Consider the following 26355-nt stretch of genomic DNA (forward strand, 5'->3'; position numbering starts at 1 on the left):
AATATTCGCAGAGGCAAAGAACTGATACAGTAAAGGGTTAAATTAATAAACGTAGCTTTTATTACAATAAAGTCCATCCACGCGCTTTATGTTTAGTAACTTCCAGACCATATATTCTTGCACAGAAAGGGTTAACTGCATGTCGGGCCTGCGCGTCGGCCCCATCAGATCACAGGGAATTATTTTGCCGGGCTGGGATGGGTTAATAGTCATAATAACCCATAGGTAACCTGTTCCCAAATATTTCCAGCAGGTTCCTCTGGGCGCCTCGGAATCTGCAGAGCAAATGTAAACACCGGTAATCGGAGATGTATTTTACAAATATTACCGTTACTTTACTGAGGGGGTGGTAGATAAGTGGAACAGCCTCCCAGCAGAGGTGGTAGAGGGTAATACAGCGAGGGAATGTAAACATGCATGGGATAGACATACGGCTCCTGAATCTAAGACGAGACCAACGGCTGATTATGGTTTGAGTCGTTACAGCCGGATGGGGCCGATCTGCCGGAGGGTTCTGTATAATTACCCCCGGTGCCGCTAGCATTAAGTTTCTCGGTAGGACCCATAAGAGGTAGTGGCACCAGGAGAGGGGATCTGCCCTCAGATCAAAGATAACGCCTGCAACAGGTAGTTGCAGGTAGGTGTAGTGGATGCAGGTAGTTGCGGTAGGTGTAGTGGATGCAGGTAGTTGCAGTAGGCGCAGGTAGGTGAAAATGTTCGGCTCCTCTTCTTTTGGGGGACGCCTCTCTTGAGCCTCCAGGGGGGCTGTTGAGTAAATCTGCAGAGCCTTCGGAGCGGGAGAAGTAAATCATTCACACACCAGGTGTTGGTTCTCAGTGTATTTATTGCGGATTGTTTCAGGGGGGCTACAAAAATGTAACCCGCAGCATATAGCGGCTACAACCGATCCACACAAACATAGAACGAGGTCACAGTCTTATTTACACAGCAGGAGATATCGTCCGCTACATACAAGTAACACACGTTATCCCGCTACTCACGCATGACAAAGAAATCATTAACAAAAACCTGTCTGCGGGTCTATAACAAGAGGTGTATTTAATAAAAAATGCTCTTCATCTGAATTCCATATTTACAGTAGGTGAAGGTAGTTGCAGTGTGGGTGCAGATAGGTGTAGTAGACGCTGTGTGGGTGCAGTGGGGTGAGGGTAGGTGTAGTGGATGCAGGTAGGTGCAGCAGGTGAAGGTAATAGCAGTGGGGATGCTGCGGGTGCAGCTGCCACTTCCGGTGTGCTGGTGCTGCAGTTCCTCCTCCTCGCCGCCAGGTGCCGCTCAGCTCTCCCCCCGTCGCGGCCGCTCTGCCCGGATATCTTTCCCCGGCAGCCCGAGGACCGTGTACCGGCTGCACCGGTCTCAGCTGTTACCATGGAGATCGGGACGGAGATCAGCAGAAAGATTCGGGTGCGGGGCTCGCAGGGGGCTGTGTGGGGTCCGGATGCAGGGGCTTTAGGGCAATATGTTGTGGGGGGTCCTGGGTCCGTATTGGGAGGAGGAGAGTGGGGGTGGTCAGTGTTGAAGTTGTGGGGGGAGGGCTTTGGGGTGTGTGGGGTCAGGGTTGGGGGTAAGGGTTTTTTAGTCTGTAGCCCCTGGTGTGTTACGGGGGGACTTGGGGGCAGATTTGTGTAACCAGCACCTGGGGGGCACAGCAGACTCCGGAGTGTGAGAGCAGAGCTTGCAATCTAATCTAGTGCAGGGGTGAGGCCGGTGTCCCCGAGCTCTGGTGAAATAAGCGGCGATCGGCAGTTGATTCTGTTTCTGCCGCCACCGCAGTTAATTAACCGCCCTGTCCCAGCAGCATGCGCAGTATGGGGCGTCTGGGTGGCCCCGATCTACGGGGACAGGGTCACTGCTGGTGACCGAGGCCCCCGGGGCCGCTGATCCGGATTTTTGTCTGATTTACATTTTTCTTACAGACGGCCATCAAGGGCAAACTCCAGGAGCTGGGCGCGTATGTCGGTACGTGTTACACGTCATAGTAATTGTCTGTTCGTCATACTTTACCGTTGTACACGTTACACGTGATCCGTGATCTCCAAATCTGTATATCTGTTTAGATGAGGAACTGCCGGATTACATCATGGTCATGGTGGCCAATAAGAAGAGTCAAGAACAGATGACCGATGACCTTTCCCTCTTCCTCGGGAGCAACACTTCCAGGTTTACCACATGGTGAGTGCCCGCGGCGCCCGCTAAATGGCGTTATGTTACTGGTGGATCCAGAACCCGATCTCAGGAGAGGCGCTCACACTCATGACCCCTCTGAACTCGGCCTCCTCCCTTGATATTAGGGACATAAAGAGGTAAAAGTCAGGGAGCCGCCATCTTTTTCGGAGGTGATTGAACCCGTTTGCAAACAGAATAATGATAATGAAACGTCTCGCGGCGAGTATTTTATTCCCAAAGTAAATCACGCTGCGAGCGTCTCCCGTCTGCGCTCCCGTCTCACCTTGTGTTGCGTCGTGCAGGGAATTCTGTGATTGTTAAATAATCTTTGACTCGTGTTTTTGTCCGCAGGCTGCAGGGGGTCCTCGATAAGCTGCGCTCAGCCGCACCAGGTCAGTGACCCCTTTAATCTTTCTTGTTTCCGGTGGAAATCCACGGATTCCTTTGTTCTTCCGAAACACGAGGGGGGATTCGGTGGATGCAGCAGCGGCATCCGTGGGGTCGTTTTTTAGGTCCATGCCGGCTCTTTTATTTTTTTATTTTATGGATGGGATATATATATATATATATATATATATATATATATATATATATATATATATATATATAATGTCTTATTGCTGTGTTGGATGGAGATACGTTAGATGGCCGCCTCCGCTGCGAACTTCAGTATAACCCGTGTTGATGAGTTGAAGTTTGTGTTCTTTCAGAGTCCAACAGCCTGAAGGCATCTGAGGCTATCATCTTTGAGAGCTCCTTGCCACCGCTGCCATCCCTGCCCTCGAGTAGAGAGGATGGGAGGCGAGATGCGAAGACGGCGGCGGCCTCCAGCACCAGGCACGAGAGGTACTGCACCCCAATCTCCTTTCAGCGCCCAACGCCGGTCATGGTATCGGGTGGGATTCGTTGTTGACCTTCACTCTTTCTTTTCCAGGATTTCTTCTGACATTGGAGCAGCTGCCCGCCTCATGTCTACAGTAAAACCCCTCAGGGAACTGTCCCCTTCAGAGGCTGTCATCGATATTAAACTTGATGTGGACGACCCTTTTAATGATGACGTGGCCTGCGTGTCCGAGAACGCCTTTCAGTCCAGGAAGAGACCGGCGGTCGCTTCCACCTACAGAAACGCTCGTCCCACGGCCCAGCTGTACAGGCCCCCCGGCAGCGGGCAGCAAGTGTACCGCGACACGGAGAGCGGCAGCGCTTTACAGCGACTCCCCCCCGGCAGACCCTCTGTCGGGAGACCGGCCGGCACGAACACCAAAGCCCTGTACAGCTCCCGAGATCCGCCTAGAGTGTCCGAGACCTACAGATCTACGTTACACACCTCATCTGCTAGAGTGTCTATGGAAGTGAGTGTGAGCGGCGCTCTCGAATGAGTATTTACTCCCTGCTTGTCTGGTCCTTTCCCTGCGTTTTGTTTGGATATAGTTTGAAGTTTTGTATTCAGTGGGTAATTTTTATTTCTGTAGGATGATGGCGCACGGAAGCGGAAGCTCCCCGTAGTAAGTTCTGTTGTAAAAGTGAAGAGGGTTCCTTTTGGTGGTGAAGAAGAACAAGAGGAGGAGGAGGAGGAGGAAGAAGAAGAGGAAGAGGAGGAATATATCACTCACACGACTGGTGTTTCCAGCAGCGTCTCGGTGCCCGCGAGGCCAGAAAGAAGGTACAAACGAGGCAGCGTGTTCGGCGGGTTGGGTCAGCCATTGGGGAGAGGTTGCACGCGTACGTTAGACATATAGTTTGTTTATATCGGTGGGTTAATGTCTCCTGGTGGTCTTCCAAACCCTGTAAAGGGACCCCGTGACTATTCAGCGCGTTTGACGAACCCTCTGCATTTTTAGGCCGTCCCTCCCTCCGTCCAAACAGGCAAACAAGAACCTGATTCTGAAGGCCATCTCCGAAGCGCAGGACTCTGTGACCAAAACAACCAGTTACACCACAGGTAGGAAAGCCCCGTAACCAGTAACAGCATGGGGGTAAAAGTGTATCCGCGCACTACAGAGCAGCGGGGGCTAAGCTGAGCCCCCTGATCTTAGGGGAGTCCGAGAGGAACACAACCCAGCTTTGCATCAGCTTTTTAGATAAAGTAGCAGCCAAAAGGTTTGCCGCCTTCTAGGGAGCAAAGATATAACGTGCCACGGGGTATAATGTTCTTCCGACGTACCCTCACCGTGACCTTTAAAATACCTGGCCGCGTTCCTTTAGTGTAATTATCCCCATGGTAGCTTTGATATTTAGTTGCTTGGAGTAAAATGGAGTATTAGTAAAATAAAATCAAAACTTCCTCCCAAGTATTTATTTTTGATACGAATTTTACTTTATATTTTCAGCCATAGCAGCTCCCCAAAAGCAAACAGTGCCCGTGGCCCCGAGGGCTCGTTCGGAAGAGGAGCTGATTCTAATGAGGAGCCAGGCGGCCATGCTGTATTACCAGACAGATCCGCAGGGAGCACCGGAGCAGAGAGAGCAGCCCGCGGCAGGCGTGGAGATGCTTCCCACCGGAGCGGAGATAGCAGGTTGGTCCCTGTTTTTGCCCGTTTTCGGCCACCACGTTCCTCGACTAAGATGCCGAGCCACATAAACATCTCAGAAAGCCCGTCTTCTTCAGGCTCTCTGATATGTGTACGACGGACCGTACGGTGATAATCTCAACATATGCTGACCGCGATCGGCTCTAACATCCTATATTAAGGGATCCACTGGATCAAGGGCTTAGTAGTTACTTCAGGAGCAGGCGGGCTTTTCCATCCTTTTCCGCAGGAGGAAGAATAAAAGTTGGGACAATCAACGGGTTTTATATGGAAATGCAGATTATTTTAACCTGTTTTTTGTTTTTCCAGCCTCGCAGCAATCGCGTATAACGTGTAATAACATTTCATTCATTTAGTTTACGTGGATTTGTGTCTTCTCAGAAACCATGTACAGAAGGGACTTGTTCTCCAGGCTTCAGCCGGACCCCGAGGAGCCTCCGCTCAAAAGACAAGGTTTGGGTCCCTCTCTGTAACTAATATTTCTGTTGGAATTTCTAACCCCTGGCTCCTTAAATAAGTGTTTTCTTAATTTTATGCGTACTGCGTGTCTTGTTTCCATTAGACCCCCGAGAGGCTGAAACTCTCAGACCCGTGGACAGCAGATCCTTCATTCTGAAGAGAACGAAACTCTCTGCTCCGCCGCCCCAGAACATCGCGGCTCAACCAGCAGGCGAGATCCAACCCCAGCCAGGCCGTCTTATTCAGCCGAGGTGAGGATCTCCAAACCAGGATAGAACCCGGACTGGCTGAAGCTACCCGGGACAAGGCTGCAGGGGACGGTCGCCCCGATGGTGCTGAACCCGGTGCCCCCTAATTTATTTTGGGTATAATGTCCCCGTTTTGTTTCATCAGGGAAGGATCCACCTATGAGAAACCAGCAAGCCCCAAGTTCATTGTGACATTAGATGGAGTCCCCAGCCCCCCTGGGTACCTGTCAGACCAGGAACCAGAGGAGGAACCCATGTGTTTCACGGAGGAGGGGGAAACGTATCCAGAGCCGTACAGCAAGCTGAGCAGAGCGGAGCAGAGTTATCCGACGCAGCTCCTGCCAGAGCCGCTCCACGACACAGACGGTGAGCCCGCTTTACACGTCAGCTTCTTCCAGGACACACACTTCTTGTTCTTAATTTTTAGGCTGGGTGATTGTTGTGCCCTCTGCTAGGACAGGGTTAACCATGGGGCTTAATACTACCTGCCCCATCCACTGAAACCTTGCCGCTCTCGTACTGAGCGCACACATTATAGGGGGCATCGGTACCTGCCACGGGCCACAGAAACCAAATACCCGTCTGTTCTTTCTTCGCAGTGTTAACGGAGACCAAGGAGAAGATTAACGAACGCTGCAAATATTGGCCGGCGTGCAAGAATGCGGACAGCTGTACTTACCACCACCCCACGGCGCCATGCAAGTAAGAGCCCTACGTACCTGCCCTACTCTAACAGCCCCAGATAGTGCTGCACTGGGGGGGAGGGGGTTCTGTAACGGTCCTAGATAGTGCTGCACTAGGGGGGTATTGCTCTCTACATAATCCAGCAAGCGGTTCTTACCTTTCTGTGTCTGTTCTGTGTTTTGATGAACCCTCTCTGGTCTCTCCAGGGCTTTCCCCAAATGCCGATTCGCTGATAAGTGCTTCTTCATCCACCCGAACTGTAAATACGACGCGAAGTGCACCAAAGCCGATTGCCCTTTCACGCACGCCAGCAGGCGTTTACCTGCAGCTCCGCTAAAGCCAGGTAACCCTCAGTCTGCTTTCTAGAAAACCTTCCCGCGGGTGCAAGGGCTGCTTCATCGTGTGTTTTTGTTTTTACTCCAGTACAAGGTACGCATCCCGCCGCTCAGCAGTGCCGTTACTTCCCAGCATGCAAGAAAACAGACTGCCCGTTCTACCACCCCAAGGTAACGTGTGCCTCGACAAAGTAATCTCCGTCATGGATGTTCACCGTCCTCGTTCTAACGCTGGTTTTTGTCTGGCTCCCGCAGCACTGCAGGTTCAGCACGCACTGCACGCGGTCGGACTGTAAGTTTTACCACCCGTCATCCTCGGTTCCACCCCGCCATGCCCTGACGTGGATTCGGTCACAAGCCAGGTAGGGCTTCTGGTCTTGGGTTCTCTTTAGTGCATGGAGGGGAGTGTCTGTCTGTCTGTCATGAAACAGGCTTGACGCTGTTATATATCGTTTTTGTCTGTGCCATAACATGAAGTTTTGACCTTATTTTAGACCTCATGGTCAATGCAGAGGGGATAATATAATGCATTTCTTTCAATCTTTAATACAAAATTTCACTCATTCCCCATTGCCCTGTATACACGAGCCGCCATCTTGCTGCCCCATCACAGGGTATAAATCGCCCCGTTGCCCTGAGATATCTGTGATAATAGGGTTACGGAGGGACCTGCGCGGCTGGAAACAATCTCTAGCGCTAGAGACTCACGCACCATCCACTAAAACAACACGAGGAGAGAACAGGAAGCGGCTTCCAACTTCCTGCTCGGGCCGACCAATGGGATTCCAGTGCGGTCTGCACTGAGGGATCGTGGGAAACGGAGTAATATTTGCATGATATACCTATACTGTATATTAGAGACAGAAATATAATTTCTGAACTTTGTTTCTCTCCTCAGTGACTGACTGCGTAGCGGGAGACGGTCTGTCTCTGTAACACCAGCAAGGAGGAGGAAGAAATCCCACAATTTACATATTTTTGGTTTTACCTTTTTTTTTTTTTCTGTGTTTTTAGATTCTTATGTAAAACTGTTGGGGGCGTTTCTGTGATATTCTGTCAGGTTTTATATGCCGCTGGGTGGGAAAAACCTCAACCATCGACCTCAATTTTTTTCCCCTGTATTTTTATAAACAAACTGGAACGTTGCTTGTTGTAATCTGACTGCCCTTCATAATACATTTTATTTTTAAAATACAGGTTGCTGTTTTCATTTCTTTTAAGCCAGAAGGTGACCTTTATTTGGCCAACATCTATTCCAAAAATAATTAGCCAAAAAAAAAAAAAAATCACCCATCTTGCAGGCGCGAGACCGGAACAACGGCGCAGTCTGTCTCTTTCTGGTCCGCAGTAGAAGGGTTTTGATGAAAATCCGGGCAATAAATATGAAACACAGAAGGGCTGATCTTAAATTTATTACGTATCGGTTGCTATAATTGTTAATTTTCTAGCTAGCGTCCCCGGCTTTGGCACTTTTTCCTCGGGTTTATGGTCCCTTTGGAGAGGAGGAAACATCAAACCAAATGTAAAATCATTCCATCTCCCGTTTCTGTGCAGTCTGCCGGTGCGTTTCGCCCTCTATGTGCTGTCTGCCGGCGTATTTCGCTCTCTTTCCTTTCCTGAGTCAGATGCAGACTTTCTTTCACTCTCCTGAATCAGCGCTACTGAATATGTTGGCGCTTTATCGAGCACCCTGTTCTAACTTTCATTCCCGGGCTGGCACTTAATAGAGAGCCCCCCGGAGCAAATATAAAATAATTTGGAGGCTTTCCCGAGCCGGACGTCTTTAGAACTTGTAAATAACTCTCTCTCTCTCCTGCATTTACCCCAATTTGGTCTGAAGGTCCTTCCTCGGGTAATTGGTAGCCCAATACTGACTCTTAGTAGCCCTTCTAGCAGACAAACTATTAAGGAATGTCGGGAGGATGTGTAGGAAATTATATTTATCACTTTTTTAGTTAGGATAAATGCACCCATAGCCCCTTCGGCGACCACAACGATCTACCGAGGGGTTAAAATACACAGCTTGACAGCCTATATAACATCTTCATGGTAAGAGCTCCATGGAAGGGAGAACAAGCAGCACAGATGCAGGTATGGCAACTTCAGCCTGTGACGCGCAGTTTGACTTACAAGGCAAATACAGGAGTCATTAAACTTTGGGAGTGTAGGGAAGGCACTCGGAAAGCGAGCCGCATCCCCGCTGGCACGGCTAGTCGAACGTGGCCATGAGTAGAGTGTCATACCAGGCCGTGCGGGTCACTAGCAGCTGGACCGATCTTGGACCCTTGGGGGCGGCCGTGGGCTGCCGTTTCGTCCGTAAACAAGTTATCGAGTGGCCCTCTGATAGACGAGCCGTCCAAAAAAAGATGTCTGCTTTAAAAGCCAACACTCATCAGTCCTCGGGACGGGCTCGAGCCGGGGCGGACGCATGCTTTCTCCATGTGGGCTTGCTTGGAAAAATCCTCTGCGGTGGACATGCCTGCCTGTGAGCCTCCAAACGATCCCCAAAAAAGGGGTCTCCGACCGTGGTAGTTTTGCCCCCGTACCTTCTCCGTGACTCTGCATCGCTCCTTGCAGACTCAGAGAGAATCCCCCATCGCACCTGGCCTGAGAGGTGGAGTGAGCGGCGCTCGGCAGGTCGGTTCCCGTCAGTGCGGCATATGCACGCATTTCCATACGAACAAGCTGCAGCGACCGAGAGACAGAGAATCGGGGTGGGGGCAGGGAGATTTACCAACGGGTAACAAAAATAAAATGCTAAATTCTATATTGGGGTAAGCTGGGGCTTTGACCTCACCTGCAGTCGTCTCCTCCGGCGCTGACCACGTACCTGTCCCCGCTGGTGAAGCGGATATTGGTCAGGTGGGCAGAGTGCCCCAGAAAGCGCTTGTGTTTCGCCTGCGAACATAGAATACGCCATGAAGACAAAGCATGGAATGATGAGGTTAGTCGGACGGGCCGGTCAATGGACCACAATAAAAAAAAAATCACAATCAAATGCAAAAAGAAAAACGAAAGAGCTCTTACAAATTTTTCAGGACAGGGGAAGTCGAATAGTTTGACCGTTCCAAAATCGTCCCCGGTAACCAGGCTTATTCCTGAGTGAGAGACGGAGGCGCACGTCACGTCCGACTTCTCGTTGTGTCTGGACCAGATTCCGACCACCTCGTCTCCGAGGACGCTGGACGGAAGATGAGGAGAAAAGAGGTTTAGCCAAAAAAGACGGGTCGCTTACATTCTGAAATGGAATGGGTGAGAAAAGTCTAGAGATCGCCCCTTCCTCGGGTAGCAGAAACAGGCGAGGATGTTTCCAACGTTCTAATATAACCTTAATACTAATAATAATATCATCCCAGCTATTCGGAGGGATACAAAGGACGTGTGGGCTTCTTAGTGAAGCGGATACATTGTAACAGGTGCGATCATATAAAAGGGGGGCTCGGCCCGAGGTACGGATGCCCACCTGGTCCAGGAAGCCCACGTAATTCTGTCGATCAGGGCTTGCTCGGTGAGCAGTTTCCCGGAAGGCACTTCATAGATCAGTCGCTTGTAACATCCGGTGGAGACCTGAGGATGACGAAAGAAACCCCAGGAGGATAAGCAAAGGAGAACGTGAAATAAACGTATAATATCATGTCTCCGGGGCAACTTTGTGAGCGTTGTGGATCTTACTTGGGGCAGCAAACCTTATTTGCTCCGTCATAGGACGTGTTGAAACATAACCCAAAGAATACATTTTTAAGCGATAAATCGATAGCCACTGGTCTATTTTTGTTCTTTAGGAATCTCATCATCCTCAGCAAACCGAAGACATTTCCACAAACACGCGGCGGCGGCGGCAGCGAGAGCCGCAGGAGGTACCTGGACGTAGCGGCTGTCGGCAGAAAAATCTATCTGCAGCACAAAGCTGGGGATGTCTTTGCAGTAACTGATCCGATTCAGCGACGGGCCCATCGTCAGGTCGTAGAAATCCACAGCGTTCTCGCTGGAGCCGACGGCCAAGAAGTGGGAGTCCGGGCTGAATCTGTGCGGAAAGCCGTTGGGGCAAAAAAAAACGCATTTTTAAAAATATATAATAACAGATTTGTAGTCTTTGTTAACTGAACCCCCGAGAAACCCCGGCGGGTGATTCTATCTATAAGTACCTGTACTGTACAGATACCTGCGTCCCCACCATCTAAACCCTCTCGCTGATCTCACCTGATGTCCTGAATAGCTGACCTTCTGTCTCTTTTCTTGCCCCAGATCTTCAGGGAGGTTACAAGAAGGATAATGAACTCTCCATTTCTCATGCCGATGGCTACCATGTCCCCCTCCGGGCTGTAACACACCGTGCGGGCAGCGTGCCCTAAATTCACCTTATTCAGCATCTTCTATGAGAAAAAAAAAAAAGGACGGGGGAGGGGACCCCAGAGGTTAACGTTTTTTCTCCCAGCGCAATTTAATCCAAAGAATGATAACGAAGAGTTTTTTGTGCACCTTGTCTGCGATGTCCCACAGCCGGACTGTCCCGTCTTCTGCGGCCGACAGAAAGAGGTCTCTGGTTGGGTGGGTGGTCAGCCCCCAGATGGGTCCTTCCATGTGTCCGTTAATGAGAATGTTACACGCTGCGTTTTTTTCGCCGACCTCGATGATTTCTGCGTTGCGAGTTCCCACCAAGATTTTACCCTGAAGAGTAGAAAAGTCAAGGGATCAAATAGGCCGCCATATTGGGGGCTCCTCTCTGTGAGCCAAGCCTCAAACTGAAGGAGACCTGACATGCACCAAGAGAGAAGAGTCCGGAGTATTCATTAATACACACAGTGGAATCGTACGAATTTCTTCGTTTGTCATATTGATCGGCACCGCCATATTGATTTATTGCCGGTAAGCCTATAACGTAGACCTGCCGTAGTGCGTCGCCCTACCGCGGGCTACAGTAAGACAGAGCCACATCGCGATACGGTCACGGTGTCCGTACGGCTTTTACCTTCCCTCTGCAGACGGATCTCACGCAGTCCGTCAGCTGACCCGTCTCCAGTCTGAAGGCGCGACATCTTTTCAGTTCCTGATCCCAGAGCTTCACCGCGCCACCTTCCTTGGTTCTAAAGAGACCAAAATGGCTTGTTATCGGCGCTACGTTTAACCGGAGGAGGATACATTGTGACGGGAAACAATTAACTTTGGCGAATGCACCGCGTCTGTGTATGGGGCAGATCGCCCAAGAAGGGTTAATAAAAACCAATTCAATTACAAATTTGGTCAATATCATTTTTTCTGGAAAAGCGCAGATCTTCTCGCCGGAAACAGTTGACATTTCTTAAATTTGTGAAATGGAATGATTTCCCTTGGAAGGAAGGAAGGAACTTCCTCCGTGTCACTTCCTTTCCGCCACCGGCCCAGGAGCCAATCAGAATCACTTACGGCCTCTCCTTCCCGCCTGTGACGATCAGGCCGTCCCTCAGCGTGGTGTACATGGTGAGCACTGGCCCGTTGTGAGCTTTGGCCACGATCCTAGACAGTATGTGGTCTTTCCAGACGCAGACGTCCCCGCTGATCGTCCCGGTGAAGGTCAGGTTACCCTGCGAAGAGGCCGCAAAACAGACGAGGGCCAATCATTATCAACAAGAGATATGTGAACGCAGCCAATAGCAGGACTTCGTTGGCTTTAGTAGTCGTTAATGGTCTTAAAATTATTTTATTAACGCATTTCTCCCCGTGAGCTCGTTATGCTGGGGGGCACCTTGGGCACTCTCCGGCCCCTCAGCTGAGAATAAATAGAAAGTCCGCGCAGAGGACGGACACTTACAGCTCCGAATGCCACCGCCAGCATGGTCTGCATGCGCGCGTCCTCGATGGAGCTCAGCATGCCCTTCTTACTGAGCAGCGCCCTCCCGGCCAGAGTCCAGAACCGCACGTGTTTCACCCCGACAGACACAAACTGGGTGTCCGAATCGGGTCGGAACTCGGCCACAAAGATGCGCTGATTGTGACCGGCCTTGCTGGCGATTTTGGCCCCTGAAGAGAAACAAAGGCGTCCGAATTAACGGGGGTCCCGATATGAAACAGAGGGGGGGCATCAGTGCAAAACAATACAATACAATAATACAATGATAATAATCAGAGGAGGGGTATGCGGCGGCAGCTGCTGTTTGCCGGGATAACGGGACGGTACCTTCTTGCCACTTCCATATGGTGATGGTGTGTTCGGGGTCCAGTCCGACAGACAGGAGGAGTTTGCCGGTGGCACTGAAGCTGACGGAACAAACGCCCTTGGAGTGATAGCAGCGGAGGACAGAATGCGTCTGCTTGGTCATTGCGTCCCACACGTGGATAGACGGCGCCGTCGCTGCAAAGACACGCGTGGAAGAAGCTCGTGAATCGCTATCATATCTCAGCCACTTCCCTGCAGCAGCAAAGGGGTTAAAAGGTCTTATTGTATTCAACCTGAAGTTACATGGAACCCCCGGTTACCTGAGCCGTGCACACGGAACCCCCCTGGTTACCGGCGCCGTGCACACAGAGCCCCCGGTTACTGGCGCCGTGCACACGGAACCCCCCTGGTTACCTGCCGTGCACACGGAGCCCAAAGCAATACTCACACAAAGCCTAACAATCTTTTTATTGAACTATAACCCAATATTATCCCCGTCCCTCACTCACCAGACATATCGGCCGCATCACCTGAAACAAACAAAATGGGCTCATTATAACCAGGAATGGGCAAACCCACAGCTTATTAACCCCTGCACTGCTGGAAAGGGAATCACCTTTAAGTATATATATAAATAATATAATACAGTGACAGATAGAATGTATCCTTTTTTAAGGAAACACTGTTTGCCAACGCATTTTGCACCATAAACAAGAAATGCAATACTACTGCTGCGCCGAAAGGGTTAAAAGCACACATTTGTCATCCCCACAATGCACCGCGGAAGCCACCAAAGAGCCGCTCCGTCACCGTAATACGGGGGCATTTTATTTTAATGACTCGGATCAGAACAAAGTCCAGGGCTTTATTAGAAATGTCTACTAAATAAGTAAATACTGAGATAGAATGCACACAGCGTATTAAACTGCACACTCTATATTAGAATGCACAGATGATTGACTACTTACGGTGTATTTAGTTTCATACAATGGATTTAGTTAGAATTCAAGCCATATGTTATAGAAGGCACATACTATTATATTAGTGAAATATATTTAGTTAGAATGCATAAAGTGTATTAATTAGTTAGAATGCACACAATGTATTAACTTGCTAGAATTCACACAGTTAATTTAGTTAGAATACAAACCGGACATTAGAATGCACACACTATATTAGTTAAAACGCACACAATTTGTTTATTCAGAATGCACACACTACATTAGAATGCATACAGTGTATTTATTAAGAATGCACGCAGTATATCAGAATGCACACAGTGTATTTAATTAGAATGCACACGCAGTATTTGTTATAATACACACAGGGTAGGGTAGGTTGCAGTTCAGCTAAAGGCAGCTCTTTGTTATAGTTGCTTCCACCAGCCTTGAGTGCATAAGTTGTATCGAATGTTAGAATGTACATATAACATTAGCATACACACTCTGTATCAGTTAGAAAGCACACACTGCATCAGAATCTAGAATGCACGCCGGTATTAGAATGTAACATGCGATAGTAATTTCAGAAGATTGATACACGCACTATTAGAACGCACTATTAGTATCCGACCGATCTACAACCGCAAGCATTTGAGAGCAGAATGCACGTGCAGCATTAGAATGCCGGACAGGTCAACGCACCGAGGAGGCTCCAAGCCTGAGGGTAATACGTACAAACATACCTACTTGGCCAGTTGCCACAATGTTGGTGAATTTGGGGTGTTGGTTTATAGTGAGGCACAAAATGTCATCCGTGTGTTCCTGGTAGAAGCTCTGAGAACCTGAAACGAGGCAACGGTGTCAGATTAGAGGATAGAGCGCACGCCTGCTCTAGAAACATACAACAATCCACCCGCTCTAGAAACGTACAACAATCCACAAATACTGAAAAGCCCAATTCCAGTTACAAAAATACCAGTCCGATTTATTTTTTGGAGGCCGCTGGAGAAGAATTTCCATGGTTAAAGGTCCAGTCGATGTTCTCATCCGGAGCCGGAACATTCTAAACGTAAAAAGGTGATATAACGAGCGCTCCGCTAACCTGTAGCCACGTTGTACAGGATGCCGACCGACGCCGCGTGATACAGAATATCAGCGCAGTCATTGAGATAATGGACGTTATTCCGGCAGTCTCTTCCCCGGTATCCGAACACCAACTCAAGAACCAGATCCTGCCGTCACAGAACAAACATTACAAACGTTACAGCATCTGGCGAAGCGTGTGATTTGCTTTAAGGAGTCCATTTGTTTTCTGAGAGTTCTAGATTAGAACCTACTTATTATTAGCAGCATTTATTTTGTTTATTCGCAGGAGTTTGGCGAAACACACAACATTAACCTCCTTATTAATAAATCCTTAATATCTATATCATTAATACATCAATACATTCTGAATATCTATATCATTAATATATTAATACATTCTGAATATCTATATCATTAATATATCAATACATTCTGAATATTTATATTAATATATTAATAAATCCTTAATATTTATTTCATTCATATATTAATACATTCTTAATATTTACATCATTAATATATTAATACATTCTGAATATCTATATCATTATATATTAATACATTCTGAATATCTATATCATTAATATATTAATACATTCTGAATATCTATATCATTAATATATTAATACATTCTGAATATTTATATCATTAATATATTAATACATTCTGAATATTTATATTAATATATTAATACATTCTGAATATCTATATCATTAATATATTAATACATTCTGAATATTTATATCGATAATATATTAATACATTCTGAATATTTATATTAATATATTAATAAATCCTTAATATTTATATCATTCATATATTAATACATTCTTAATATTTATATTATTATTATATTTATACATTCTGAATATTTATATTAATAAATTCCATTTAATTTTATTTAATAAAATTAAATGGAATTTAATTACCCAAAGAGTCGGCTGTGAGCGGTCACATACGTACCTCAATGGGTCTCTTTTTTTTGCCAACGTTATTAGTCTGAAGTTTTTCGGGGGGCGGTAATGCCCGACTAACGGGAGGTCTGAAAACAGAAAACCATTAATAAAAAACGTCCCTCGTAAGATGTGCTGTGACGTTTCCTGACCCACAGACCAGTCGGAAGGATGTGAAGGTTTTAAAACATTTTCCACCCCGCTGTGAAGAAGTCTCATGATTATGATTAAGATTCAATAGAACATCACGGGACGGAAACAAAGCCTTTGAAACAAATGTATGAAGAAGGAATATGCACGACGATGGGTATATCGACGACGTAAGATACATTGACGACATTCAGACGGCAGATCACTGGATACCGATAAGTGAAGATGAAATAGATGGGGATGAAACAACATTTAGAGGAACAAAATTACCTGGAACCTCTACAGAGCAGCAGGTGAGAAAGAGATAAGAATTACATACACAAGGACAGCTAAAGGTGGAGGATCAGAGACGTAAACGGAGCGAAGGCTGCATGTAAAGGACGCGGGTATTCATTGTACAGCGCTACGGAATATGATGGCCCCATATCAATATATCAATCAATAATTAGAATTCTAAGGATAAATCCTGGTTGTTAACCCCTGAAAAACGCAATAAAACTTTATTCAGGGTATTTGCTTAAACACGTACGCATCTCTCGATTGAATGCAAAACATTATTGGTCATATGTAATTGCCGCAGCGTGGTGGCGGATGCGTCCCTTTAATAAGCCTTTTGATCTGTGCTGAAACGGACGTGTTCCCATAAAAATTAATGGCCGGCAAAAAAAATTCTCCTTGGCATCGGCCCCGACCCCCGATAAACGATATCACATTTGAACCTGGGTCTGTTTATTTTCCAGTTCATTTAATGCGGGGCGCAGACATTACTGCTAAAGTAAGGCTTAATACCCCTGTATGGTTTTCACAGACTGCGCTTCATTCATTCCCGGGGTAATTAGAAGGTTCGGATAGGCATTTGATAAGCGATGTAAGAAAACTTCAATTAAATGAACATCTGCTGCTCTCCTCTGCCAGGAAAAATACAGCAAAACAAACACTTTTAACGTTTATCGCTATTTATATAGTTTTACAATTATACAACCCTGTGGCGTTAGAGGGGTTAACTCTCTAACGCAGTATCGGGTCCTGTGAGTTTTCCCGTCTATATTAAATGACATCGGAGAAACGGTTCTGAGTTTTCGGCTGCTTACCTGACTACGCCCTGCCTTCACGGGACGGCGGGAGGAAGCAGAGAGACGGGTTAGGAGCGGAAAGGGGTTAACGGCAAAGGCAGGTTAACAGAGTATTCATCCGGCACACAAAGGGTTACATTTTCACGCAGGTGACGTGTAAGATCGAGGAAAATGAACTTTCCCATTTGGGGGGTTTATTCACCAAACAGTGAGTTATGGCTGATGTCAGTGGGCGGTCGCGCTGATGTCACTGGACGGTCGTGGTGATGTCAGTGGGTGACCGGGCTGATGTCAGTGGGCGGTCGCGCTGATGTCACTGGACGGTCATGGTGATGTCAGTGGGTGACCGGGCTGATGTCACTGGACGGTCACGTCTGATGTTACTAGACTGTCGTGGTGATGTCACTAGACGGTCGTGGTGATGTCACTAGACGGTCGCGGTGATGCCAGTGGGCGTTGTCACTGACTTTGTGGGGCACGCTTCTGTTTAAGGGGGAAATGGGCAAGGACCCCGAGTTTTCCGGTGGCGACCAGCAGAACCGGAGAAGTTCCCAGGTATGGTTATAAGGAACAGTTTCATGTCACTGATTTCAGTATACATTATGCAGGGCCGGCCCTTATCACGTATAATTATTGTAATGAAATGACTAGTCCGCGCCGTCTCAGAGCCCAAACGAGGCCCTAAACCCGAACAGCCGTTAATCCAGCAGGATCGCCGCCGGTCCCGGTGTCCGGCCGCCCTGTCACATCTACCTCTCATCCAGAGACAGCTCCTTCTGCTGGAGGTGCGGTTTGATTCCCACCATCGGCCGGATATTGGTGCATAAAGCTCTGACGGTGTAATTCATTTCGTTCTCTCTGGTGACGTCGCTGTCGTAACCTGATAGGGAGACAGCTTTGTTTCTAGAAAGTCTAAAGTGATTTTTTCTTTCCGGGATATTTCTTTTAATTTAATGACTTTTAAGAATACCGAGAGAGATGCCGTATCACACTAAGACTCAGTGACATCATACTACGTTTATAAAGCTGTATTGCCCGATTAAAGTGACCGGTCTGGATTAACTCTTCGTTGGCGCATGCACCCTGTACACACAGAGCTCTGTGATTGGCTCCCCTCCCGGGCCGCGCGTTTTGTTGTCCGTACCTCCGTCCTCCTCGGAGTCGAGGTCGGACTCCTCGCTGTCGCACTGCCTGCTCTCCCGGTGCCCCTCGGCATCGTGGGTCCACAGCATGAGCGACGTGTCCAGACCCCCGGCGGTGACCAGCAGGCTGTCGTCGTGCACCCAGCGCAGGTTGGTGACGTGCGAGCTGTGTGCCACGTACCTCTTAAACTTCCCGAACTTCCCCTGAGAACCAGACAAGGGGCATCAGGTGCCGCTAATGGAGTAACCCTTTCACCGCCGGCGCGCAGATCAGTCATTATAACAGCCGCCGCGGACGTCCGAAGCGAATGTATTTGAATACGTACTCTAACCGGGTACCGGAACAGCTTCACGAAACCAAAGTCGTCTCCGGTCGCCAAGACCTTGCCATCTGCGGTGAGGCTGGCAGCCGTCACGTCGCTTACTTCGCCGATCACGGGCCAGATGCCCTCGCAGCTCGGACCCAGGACACTCGTCCACGACGACCAGGAAACCTTTTCTACCTGAGAAATAGGATATTGAGTGCACACTCCTAGTACACCGAGTATATTCTGAGTATACACTCCCGGATGACCTACACGGGTAATGTTGGCTACCAGGGGATCTTTCAGCAAGATGATGATGATGAGTATAATGAGTTATATTATTAGTATAATTAGTGTCGTTTTATTCAGAATTTCCCTGTTTGGGTCCTTCCGGGATAAAAAATAAATAAATTATATTTTAGTAAAAAAAATATTTATTTCAAATTAATGATGATGAATACCGGTAATACCGACAGAGGTTGCTTCAACGCATTCGTTTCCACGCAGAAAATACTATTATTGTATATTTGTCCCCTGCTGTCTCTGTAAATCATATTGTTATATTCTTCTAGTCCCGTCTACCCTTTGTACAGCGCTACGGAATACGATGGCGCTATATAAAACAGTAAATAATAATAAATTTGTCCACCGACGGGCTTCAGAAAGCAGCGACCGCTCTTCCCTTACCTCCTGGCTGAGAATGTTCTGCTTCTTCCCTCGGGGGGCTTCAAAAAAGAGCTGCTCCTTGGCCCCCGTGTTCACCTGCAGCAGCTTCCCTGAAAAGAGCACAGGACGGTCACACGGCTGCCGGGACACACAACTCTCAGCCGGCACGCGCTGGGGGAATAACTGGTAATCTCACTCTCCCCACAGGAGCGTAGTACAGACCCCCGGGTTCTAAGGGGACCCAACGGCTCTCCTAAATGTTCTGTTACCCAGCATACCCTGATATTTTAACATTGTGAGACATGGTGGGGCCCCTGAACACAACTTGCTGAGGGGCCCGGGATTCTCTAATAGAGGCAGGATGGCCACCCAACCCCTCTGGGCTCCAACCTTCCTGTTGAAGTATGACATCACTACACGCCTTATCCGTGCACCGGCTACGAAGGTAAAAAAAAAGATCTCCGTTCTGAGATAAACTAAGACAATAATAAGGGATTTTTTTACGCTGTCATGGTTTTCGTTATATTACAAAAAAACGAGGGATAATTATTGGTCGGGAATAAAGTCGTTTTTTAGATCAGATCAAAAATGAATTAAATTATTAATACATAAAATAATGATAAATAATACATTAAATAATAACAATAATAATTCACAGACAGGTGTTCTAGAAGTAGACCCGATGCTGAAACGGCCCCCCGGGGACGGGACGGTAACCCCTCACCGGCACGGGACGGTAACCCCTCACCTCGGGCGTCCCAGTCGATGTGCGTGATGTAGCTGGACGATCCCTTGCAGACCCCGACCCGCTTGCTGCTCTTCACGTTGTAAATGTCTACAAAGTTGTCGTAGGAAGCCACGGCCAGGTACTTCCCCGCGCCTGCAACACAAGCGGCCGTAAAACAGATCGCTTCCCAAACGCACCGCGGAACGGATCAACGTGCAAACACGCGGCATCAAACGCAAGCGGCGGGATCGGCTTCTAAGAACGCAACCGACGCCAACGCTCCAAGAAATTAAAGCTCGGGGCCGCTGGAATTCCGTGGCTCCTGAGAGAGAGGGAGAGTTCAGCGTCGCTCGGCCCGTTACCCACCAGGGGAGAAGCGGATATCGGAGACGACGTCCTTCCTATGGTGAAACGAGACCAGGTCCTCCATCGTGTCCGTATTAACGATTAAAAAGCTCCCATCGTTCAGTCCGACGGCCAGCGCTTTACCGTCCGGGGAGAAGGCACAGCATCTTCCGCCTGGGGAGGGGGAAAAAAGCACACAGGTAAGTGGGTGCCGGCTACGGACACCCATCAAGGGCAATCGCCATGGAAACCAATGGAATTTTCAAACATTTTGCATTTTAGCTCCTGTTTTTCTCTCGTTCCCCCAACCTCTTAACGTTACCTTTCTTTAGCTTGCGAACAGCCAGCATGCAGTGACTCGGGGACAGGTCCCAAATTCGGAGGGTCTTATCCTCACTTACGGTGGCACAGATTGGTAAGTGAGGGTGAGTGGCCAGACCCCAAACCTCTCCCTCCATGTGTCCCTAAAAAAAAAAAAAATGAAACAGGGAAGGGAATAGCCATTATCGTGTTACTCCACTAAGATCCGTCGCCCAGCCGCGGGGGAACCCGCCTGGTTAAACAGAGACAGAGCGGCCGCGTCATTAAGGAGGCCGGCGGAATCTTTCAATGTCTTCTCGGGATCATTATCTCCGCCGGCTGACAACGGCTGCGGGAGCAGAACTCACGAGGGCTCCGTCTCCGAATGTCTGGGTGTGAATATTAAAGAGTGACGGTGCCTGCCAGGATTTAAGGGTTCCTCGGGGGCCATTTGGCTCAATGAGACGCAAACAGCCGATAGAGGTTGACATTTTATGAGACGGAAAGTCCCAGTGGCCATTTCCAGACGTAAGTAAGGACTTTCCCCCGGTACCTGAACCTGCTCCGGACCAACCGAATGGAATCGGACGATTTCGGTGACAATAATGGTCTCGTTAGGCTGGATTACAGAATTTTTACTAAGAAAAGGTGAAACGAAAGAAGTCCGATACCTGAACAAGTAAAGTGACGGGTCCGCTCTTATCCACCTCCAGAATCTCCCCGTTCTTGGTTCCCACCAGGATGTGACCATGGCCCAGGGATATGGCACGGATGGACGGGTTGTCTTCTAGCAAAAGCCCTGTTTGGAACACGGATTCAGCAATTCAAGATTCCCGGTAATGTTAGGATGTTTGGGGGAGAACGCGAGGAGAGCCGGAGCTTCTTCCTTCCTCCTCTCACCAAACGACGTCTTAACCCTTAGAACGGACTAGCTGAGAAGTGACGACGGAACCACGTGCAGCAATGTAAGGTTACGCATCGGTGCTGCCACCAGCCCCAGAGAGGACCTGCCCGCTGACCTGCCTGCTGGAGCGGGATAAATCACCTTTAGATCCTGGGGCCAACGCAGCCCTTTTTATAGCGTAGGTTTTGAGGCATCGTTCGAAGGCATCGTCCCAAAGAGCTACCACTCCATCCTTTCCTCCCGTTACAAAGCCCTGCGACGGGAAACAAACACAAGCATCACGGAAGTTCCCCGACAATTCTGCCCTATCCTGCCGTCGCCTCACCCCTTGAATAGGGCTAATATTTTCCCCATGGTGGTTTGGCTCTAGACATTGCTTATACCTCAACCATGGAATCTTCTCTCCCAATGGAAACATTTATCTTTATATATATATCTATATCTATATCTATATGGAACCATAGCGCCAGGAGCAAAGTGTCACGTGGGGACATGTTTTGGGACAAAACAAGTTAATTCACCTTATCCAGAGCGTGCATGCTGAACACCGGCCCGTCGTGGGCTTTAACCGTTTTCATGAGGAAGAGGTCTCTCCAGATACAAACGTCTCCGGTAGATGTTCCAGAAAAGGACATCTCCTCCGTCCAGCCGTACACCACACACATCATGGTCTCGCTTTTCGATCCGGTTCCTGCGCAGCCCTTGCGTCCGATCAGACCTCCGCCTGCCAGAGGAAAGGAGACCTACAAGCTGTATATATTATATATGTAATGGAACTATACAATATACATATAAGCGCCAATTTTACTCTCCACCTATTGTAACAGCGCTACGGCCTCAGCTGGAGCCATATAAATAAATGTAATGTGTAAATTGTTGGAACTATAAAAAAATAAATAATAATAATAATAATAATAACAACAATAATAATGTAATGTTATTCAGAGGTGTAATTGGAGTTTTGTCCACTAGGTGGCGATAGAAGACCATGAAAAGCCAAATAATACACATTTTTCCATTTTTTTCAGGATTTGTTGCTTTTAGCAATAATAGAAACAAAAAGCTAAACAAATATTTTCTAATTACAGATTGAGGTCAGATGATGGATTTCTGGTTATTCCTGCGTTTCCCTGAGTTTCTCTCCGCGGTAATATTCGCTAATAACGATGGATCTTTCCTGCAGAGGCCGGCGGCGTTATTAAAAGCATTAAGTGACGAATGACCCAGGACATCAGTGACCTCCTCAGATGCCTTTTTATACAGCGAGGGGATTAAACATGCGACTCCTAAAGGTCTTGAAAGTATTGCTGCTGTGTTTTACTCTCCATTTTACTTTACTGAAAGGGTGGTAGATAAATGGAACAGCCTCCCAGCAGAGGTGGTAGAGGGCAATACAGTGAGGGTATTAAACATGCATGGGATAGACGTACAGCTCCTGAATCTAAGACGAGACCAACGACTGATTAAGGTTTGAGTCGTTACAGCAGGAGAAACGGGCGACTAGACGGGGGCCAGATGGGGCCGATCTGCCGGTGGGTTCTGAGGTTCTATTTAATGTCTGTCTTATTCACTTTACCTGCCCGTCTCCAGAACTTCAGGTGTTTTATGCCGGCCGTGATCAGCTTGTCCGGAGTGAACGGATTCATCTTCACCGCGAAGATCTTTTCTTTGCTTCCTCTAAAAGTCAATAATAACCAAAAAAAGTTATTCTGCTACAAAACGGAAAGACCCGGAAAGACCCTCACAGATCCGGACATGGCCCTGCGCGTAAATCCGGGGGCCGCGCATCCTGAAACGCTACAAATATAACCCGTGCCGTCTATCGTCCAATAAACCATCAGAGACGTCGTCTGGATTTACTAACCTGACTGCCGACAGCTTCTCTCCTTTCTTCCAGTCCCAGAGAACAACAGTGTGATTGTCATCGATGCCCACCGTGGCCAAACGCTTTCCGTCCGCTGCACAACACAAAACGCACAATCAGGACAGATCCGCCGTACAAAGCACACAATCAGGACGGATCAGCCGCACAACACAAAACACACAATCAGGAGGGATCCGCCGCACAACACAAAACACACAATCAGGACGGATCAGCCGCACAACACAAAACACACAACCATGAGGGATCCGCCGCACAAAACACACAATCAGGAGGGATCCACCGCACAACACAAAACACACAATCAATAAGGAGGGATCCGCCGCGCAAACACACAAATACAGTACTATCCAGTGTTCTCTGTGACTATTCCAGGGCTGTCTATGGCGTCACCATCTGCCCCGGATCAGCCTCGCTGCCCCCAAATTACCCCACATTCTATTCTACGATAAGAATCCTGAATAAACCCCATTTCCGTGACGACGCGTTTCGCACAGAAGCTGCCGATCGAGCCGGTGCGTGCGAAACGTGTCAGGCAGGTTCCTGCAGTCTCTTCTAACGAGGTCGTTCTCTTAGAAGTAAATAAAAGTCTGACCCGAGAAGTCCGCGGCGCACACTCCGTACTGGTGCTGTCCCTTTAATATGGAGAGAGGTTTGATTGTCTCCGCGTCCCAGATATGCACCGCGCTGTCGCGACCCACCTGAAAACGGAGCAAAAGTATCAGGAGAGGGGCAGAAGCGGCCCCGGGGAATGAATATCTCAGAGCTGCTGCCGGGACTCACCTGGCCGGTGGCTACGTAGTCCTTCAGCGGATGAATGGCGAGGCATAGGATGTCATCGTTGTGCCCTAAATAAAACCTCTGCGTGTTCTGCTGCCGGTTATACACCACCCCGACGGCTGCCACGTGGTAAACGATCTCTCCCGTCTGGGTATAAAACAGGTTACTGCGGCAGTCGTACCCCCGATACCTGCAGAGACCCCGAAAAAGGTTTACACAACGGGAAGGCCGACTCTGAATAAGTAAAAAACTGGTTTTATACTTTTTTGTCTCAATAAAACCCCTTTATCTGCAGACCTGTCAGTCATGTGATATTTTGGGTGACTTTCCCGGCTCAGTCACTACACTGAGCTGATGCTTTACGGCGATGCTAATGAAGTCCCTTCCTCCATAGACTTTCATTAGTCAGAGAGTCCAGGGACCAGGACTCGCATCCAGCCATAACTGGGAACATCCAGCTACCTGGAGCCCTCCCTGCGGAAGACTCTGCTGGGCGGTCCCGCTGACTCTGCTGGGCGGTCCCCCTGACTCTGCTGGGCGGTCCCCCTGACACTGCTGGGCGGTCCCACTGCCCCATGCGCTGAAAAACTGGCCGTGATTGGAGTGGAAGAGGGCGGGGAGTGGGGAGTTTCTCCACGGTGACCCCGAGAAGCAGAACTTCCGCCCGGAGTCTCCGAGCGAAACCCACAGAGTTCCCTGGGTATCCAACGTGATGTCACCCGGAGCCACGTTACTGCCACGGGTACAAAGACTGTAAACCCCTCTCACCCGTGAACAAAGTGGAGCCGGATGCTGTTCACGGGCGGCCGCTCCCGTCTCTTGGAAGAAGCACTCCGGTGTTTTTCTTTGCATTGCTCCTTTAGCTGAGGTAGATCCTCCTTATAAACCTGCGATTAGTAAATAAATAACGACACTTTTCAGACAGGAGAAGTATAAGAATTCAAGAAAAAAAAACATTTCACACCGAATCCCCCCACCCCCCCTCCGCTAATTAAACAAAAAAGGACAACCGGAGATTATCGAAGGGGGGGTCACTTGCTTCTGGTGGGGGTCTGATGGGGGTCTGGCGGGGGTCCGGTGGAAGGAGTCACATCTCGCAAGGCGTCTCACCTGGCGGCGGTAAGTGGTCTGAGTCTCCTGCTCTATCTCAGAGTCCAGCTCTGGGACGTCCGATTGGTCGGTATCCGAGTCGTCGCTGTTGGAGTCGATCAAACTTTCTGATATAAAAAGTTTTTTGTTTTTTTTTACTTGAATAAATTGCCAACCAGTAGAGGGGTTTTTGTTCTAAAAAACCTCAAAGGTCTCTTTTTCAAACGTTAGCATAACTTACTATTTATTTCATGCTTATGGCGTCGCAGGGCGAGCCGTTACCTTGTGGGGCGATGTGCAGGACGTCCTTCAGCTTCCGATCCGGAATAAACTTCCACTGAAACACAGAGTGATCGGCTCCACCGACCGAGATGATCCACTGGTAGTCATGTGACCATCGGACGCTGGTCACATGTGCCGAGTGACCCAGGTACTTCCTAAACTTTGCACCTGCGGGAAAAATCCGACGTCACGATCCGCGTTTTACTCTCTGTTTTACTTTACTGAAAGGGGTGGATAAGTGGAACAGCCTCCCAGTAGAAGTGGTAGAGCCTAATACAGTGAGGGAATTTAAACATACATGGGATAGAAATCCTTTGCAGAATAGATGGGGGCCGAATGGGGGCCGATCTGCAGGTATGTTTCTTGCAGATGATTAATTACTTCGGCCTCATGGGGTGCAGAGACTTTTTGGTTTATTTCCCGACGTCTTTTCATTTTGCTCGAGTTTAAGTAGGTTGAGCGGAATACACAGAGCATCTTCCCCGCACCCCGCTGCTAAGTCCTGCTGTAATGGTTATTTCACACCTCCCAGGGCTGGTAATTAGGCTGGGATAATAGCGGCTCGGCTCGTGGCTCTTACCGCGTGTCACTTTGTAATTAACCTGCTCAAAAATTAATGGCATGTCGTTAATAATTGAAGGGAACCGAGTATGTAGGACAACTGCGGTCTCTTTAATTCTACGCTTGTCAGATGAACCATCAGCGGGAAATTCATCAATTATCGTCCGGACCGATATTATTGTGCATTTCCGGTGTTTTTGGCGAGTCCATGCGAGGTCTGACCGGGTCAGAATCAGACGGCGAGAAAACAATTCCGTCTCGAATGAGCAGAGATAGAGGAAAATACTAAATGTATCATTAATGGAATCTTTCTGTTTCTGGTAGATTAATTGCACATAAATGAATAGGTGACCCTAATAGCCCACGTGGAGCGTGACGGGGGGGGGGTTGTGGGCAAATAAACTGGACTTCCATACAGCTGCTTAATGGCCAGACCTACATGTGCTGCTTAAATATGATTTCCGAAGAGGGAAAGCAGAGATACATTTAACGGAACGTTGGCAGAACTCCAAACATTTTCAGTGTGAGCCAAACGCAGGCGGCTCAAACCGGCGAATCCAGTGGAGAATAAGGGCGGACCCCTAAATATTAAGGA

At 48.4% G+C, this 26355-nt stretch overlaps 2 protein-coding genes across 2 annotated transcripts in view; one reads left to right on the forward strand and one right to left on the reverse strand.

Moving 5' to 3' along the window:
• The first annotated feature begins 1293 nt into the window (after positions 1-1293).
• ZC3H14 (zinc finger CCCH-type containing 14) lies at positions 1294-7635 on the forward strand. The gene is made up of 17 exons (XM_053475359.1): positions 1294-1422; positions 1935-1977; positions 2076-2190; positions 2536-2576; positions 2895-3030; positions 3119-3536; positions 3657-3847; positions 4026-4126; positions 4515-4700; positions 5097-5168; positions 5278-5425; positions 5568-5788; positions 6022-6124; positions 6313-6449; positions 6530-6612; positions 6697-6803; positions 7340-7635. Exons 1-17 carry the CDS (start codon positions 1387-1389, stop codon positions 7344-7346), a joined length of 2145 nt encoding a protein of 714 aa, XP_053331334.1. The 5' UTR covers positions 1294-1386; the 3' UTR covers positions 7347-7635.
• Positions 7636-8928: 1293 nt separating this feature from the next.
• EML5 (EMAP like 5) overlaps positions 8929-26355 on the reverse strand; it is a 41690-nt gene continuing 24263 nt past the window's right edge. The window contains exons 11-43 of the mRNA XM_053475522.1: positions 25200-25367; positions 24939-25045; positions 24597-24715; positions 23832-24018; positions 23644-23749; positions 23031-23124; positions 22743-22843; positions 21688-21890; positions 21308-21419; positions 20934-21061; positions 20285-20426; positions 19984-20136; positions 19639-19770; positions 18912-19000; positions 18246-18422; positions 17922-18123; positions 17531-17657; positions 16796-16810; positions 15565-15643; positions 14618-14747; positions 14259-14357; positions 13084-13104; positions 12596-12769; positions 12230-12438; positions 11845-12002; positions 11411-11525; positions 10921-11109; positions 10642-10814; positions 10303-10465; positions 9905-10008; positions 9469-9622; positions 9239-9339; positions 8929-9126 (exon numbers count right to left, since the gene is read on the reverse strand). Coding sequence (XP_053331497.1) covers positions 9090-9126; positions 9239-9339; positions 9469-9622; positions 9905-10008; positions 10303-10465; positions 10642-10814; positions 10921-11109; positions 11411-11525; positions 11845-12002; positions 12230-12438; positions 12596-12769; positions 13084-13104; positions 14259-14357; positions 14618-14747; positions 15565-15643; positions 16796-16810; positions 17531-17657; positions 17922-18123; positions 18246-18422; positions 18912-19000; positions 19639-19770; positions 19984-20136; positions 20285-20426; positions 20934-21061; positions 21308-21419; positions 21688-21890; positions 22743-22843; positions 23031-23124; positions 23644-23749; positions 23832-24018; positions 24597-24715; positions 24939-25045; positions 25200-25367 — 4268 coding nt within the window. The 3' untranslated portion in view covers positions 8929-9089. The remainder of the gene's footprint in view (positions 9127-9238; positions 9340-9468; positions 9623-9904; positions 10009-10302; positions 10466-10641; positions 10815-10920; positions 11110-11410; positions 11526-11844; positions 12003-12229; positions 12439-12595; positions 12770-13083; positions 13105-14258; positions 14358-14617; positions 14748-15564; positions 15644-16795; positions 16811-17530; positions 17658-17921; positions 18124-18245; positions 18423-18911; positions 19001-19638; positions 19771-19983; positions 20137-20284; positions 20427-20933; positions 21062-21307; positions 21420-21687; positions 21891-22742; positions 22844-23030; positions 23125-23643; positions 23750-23831; positions 24019-24596; positions 24716-24938; positions 25046-25199; positions 25368-26355) is intronic.

The sequence above is a fragment of the Spea bombifrons genome, chromosome 9 (assembly GCF_027358695.1).
Source record: "Spea bombifrons isolate aSpeBom1 chromosome 9, aSpeBom1.2.pri, whole genome shotgun sequence".
In the NCBI taxonomy this organism is placed as follows: Eukaryota; Metazoa; Chordata; class Amphibia; order Anura; family Pelobatidae; genus Spea; species Spea bombifrons.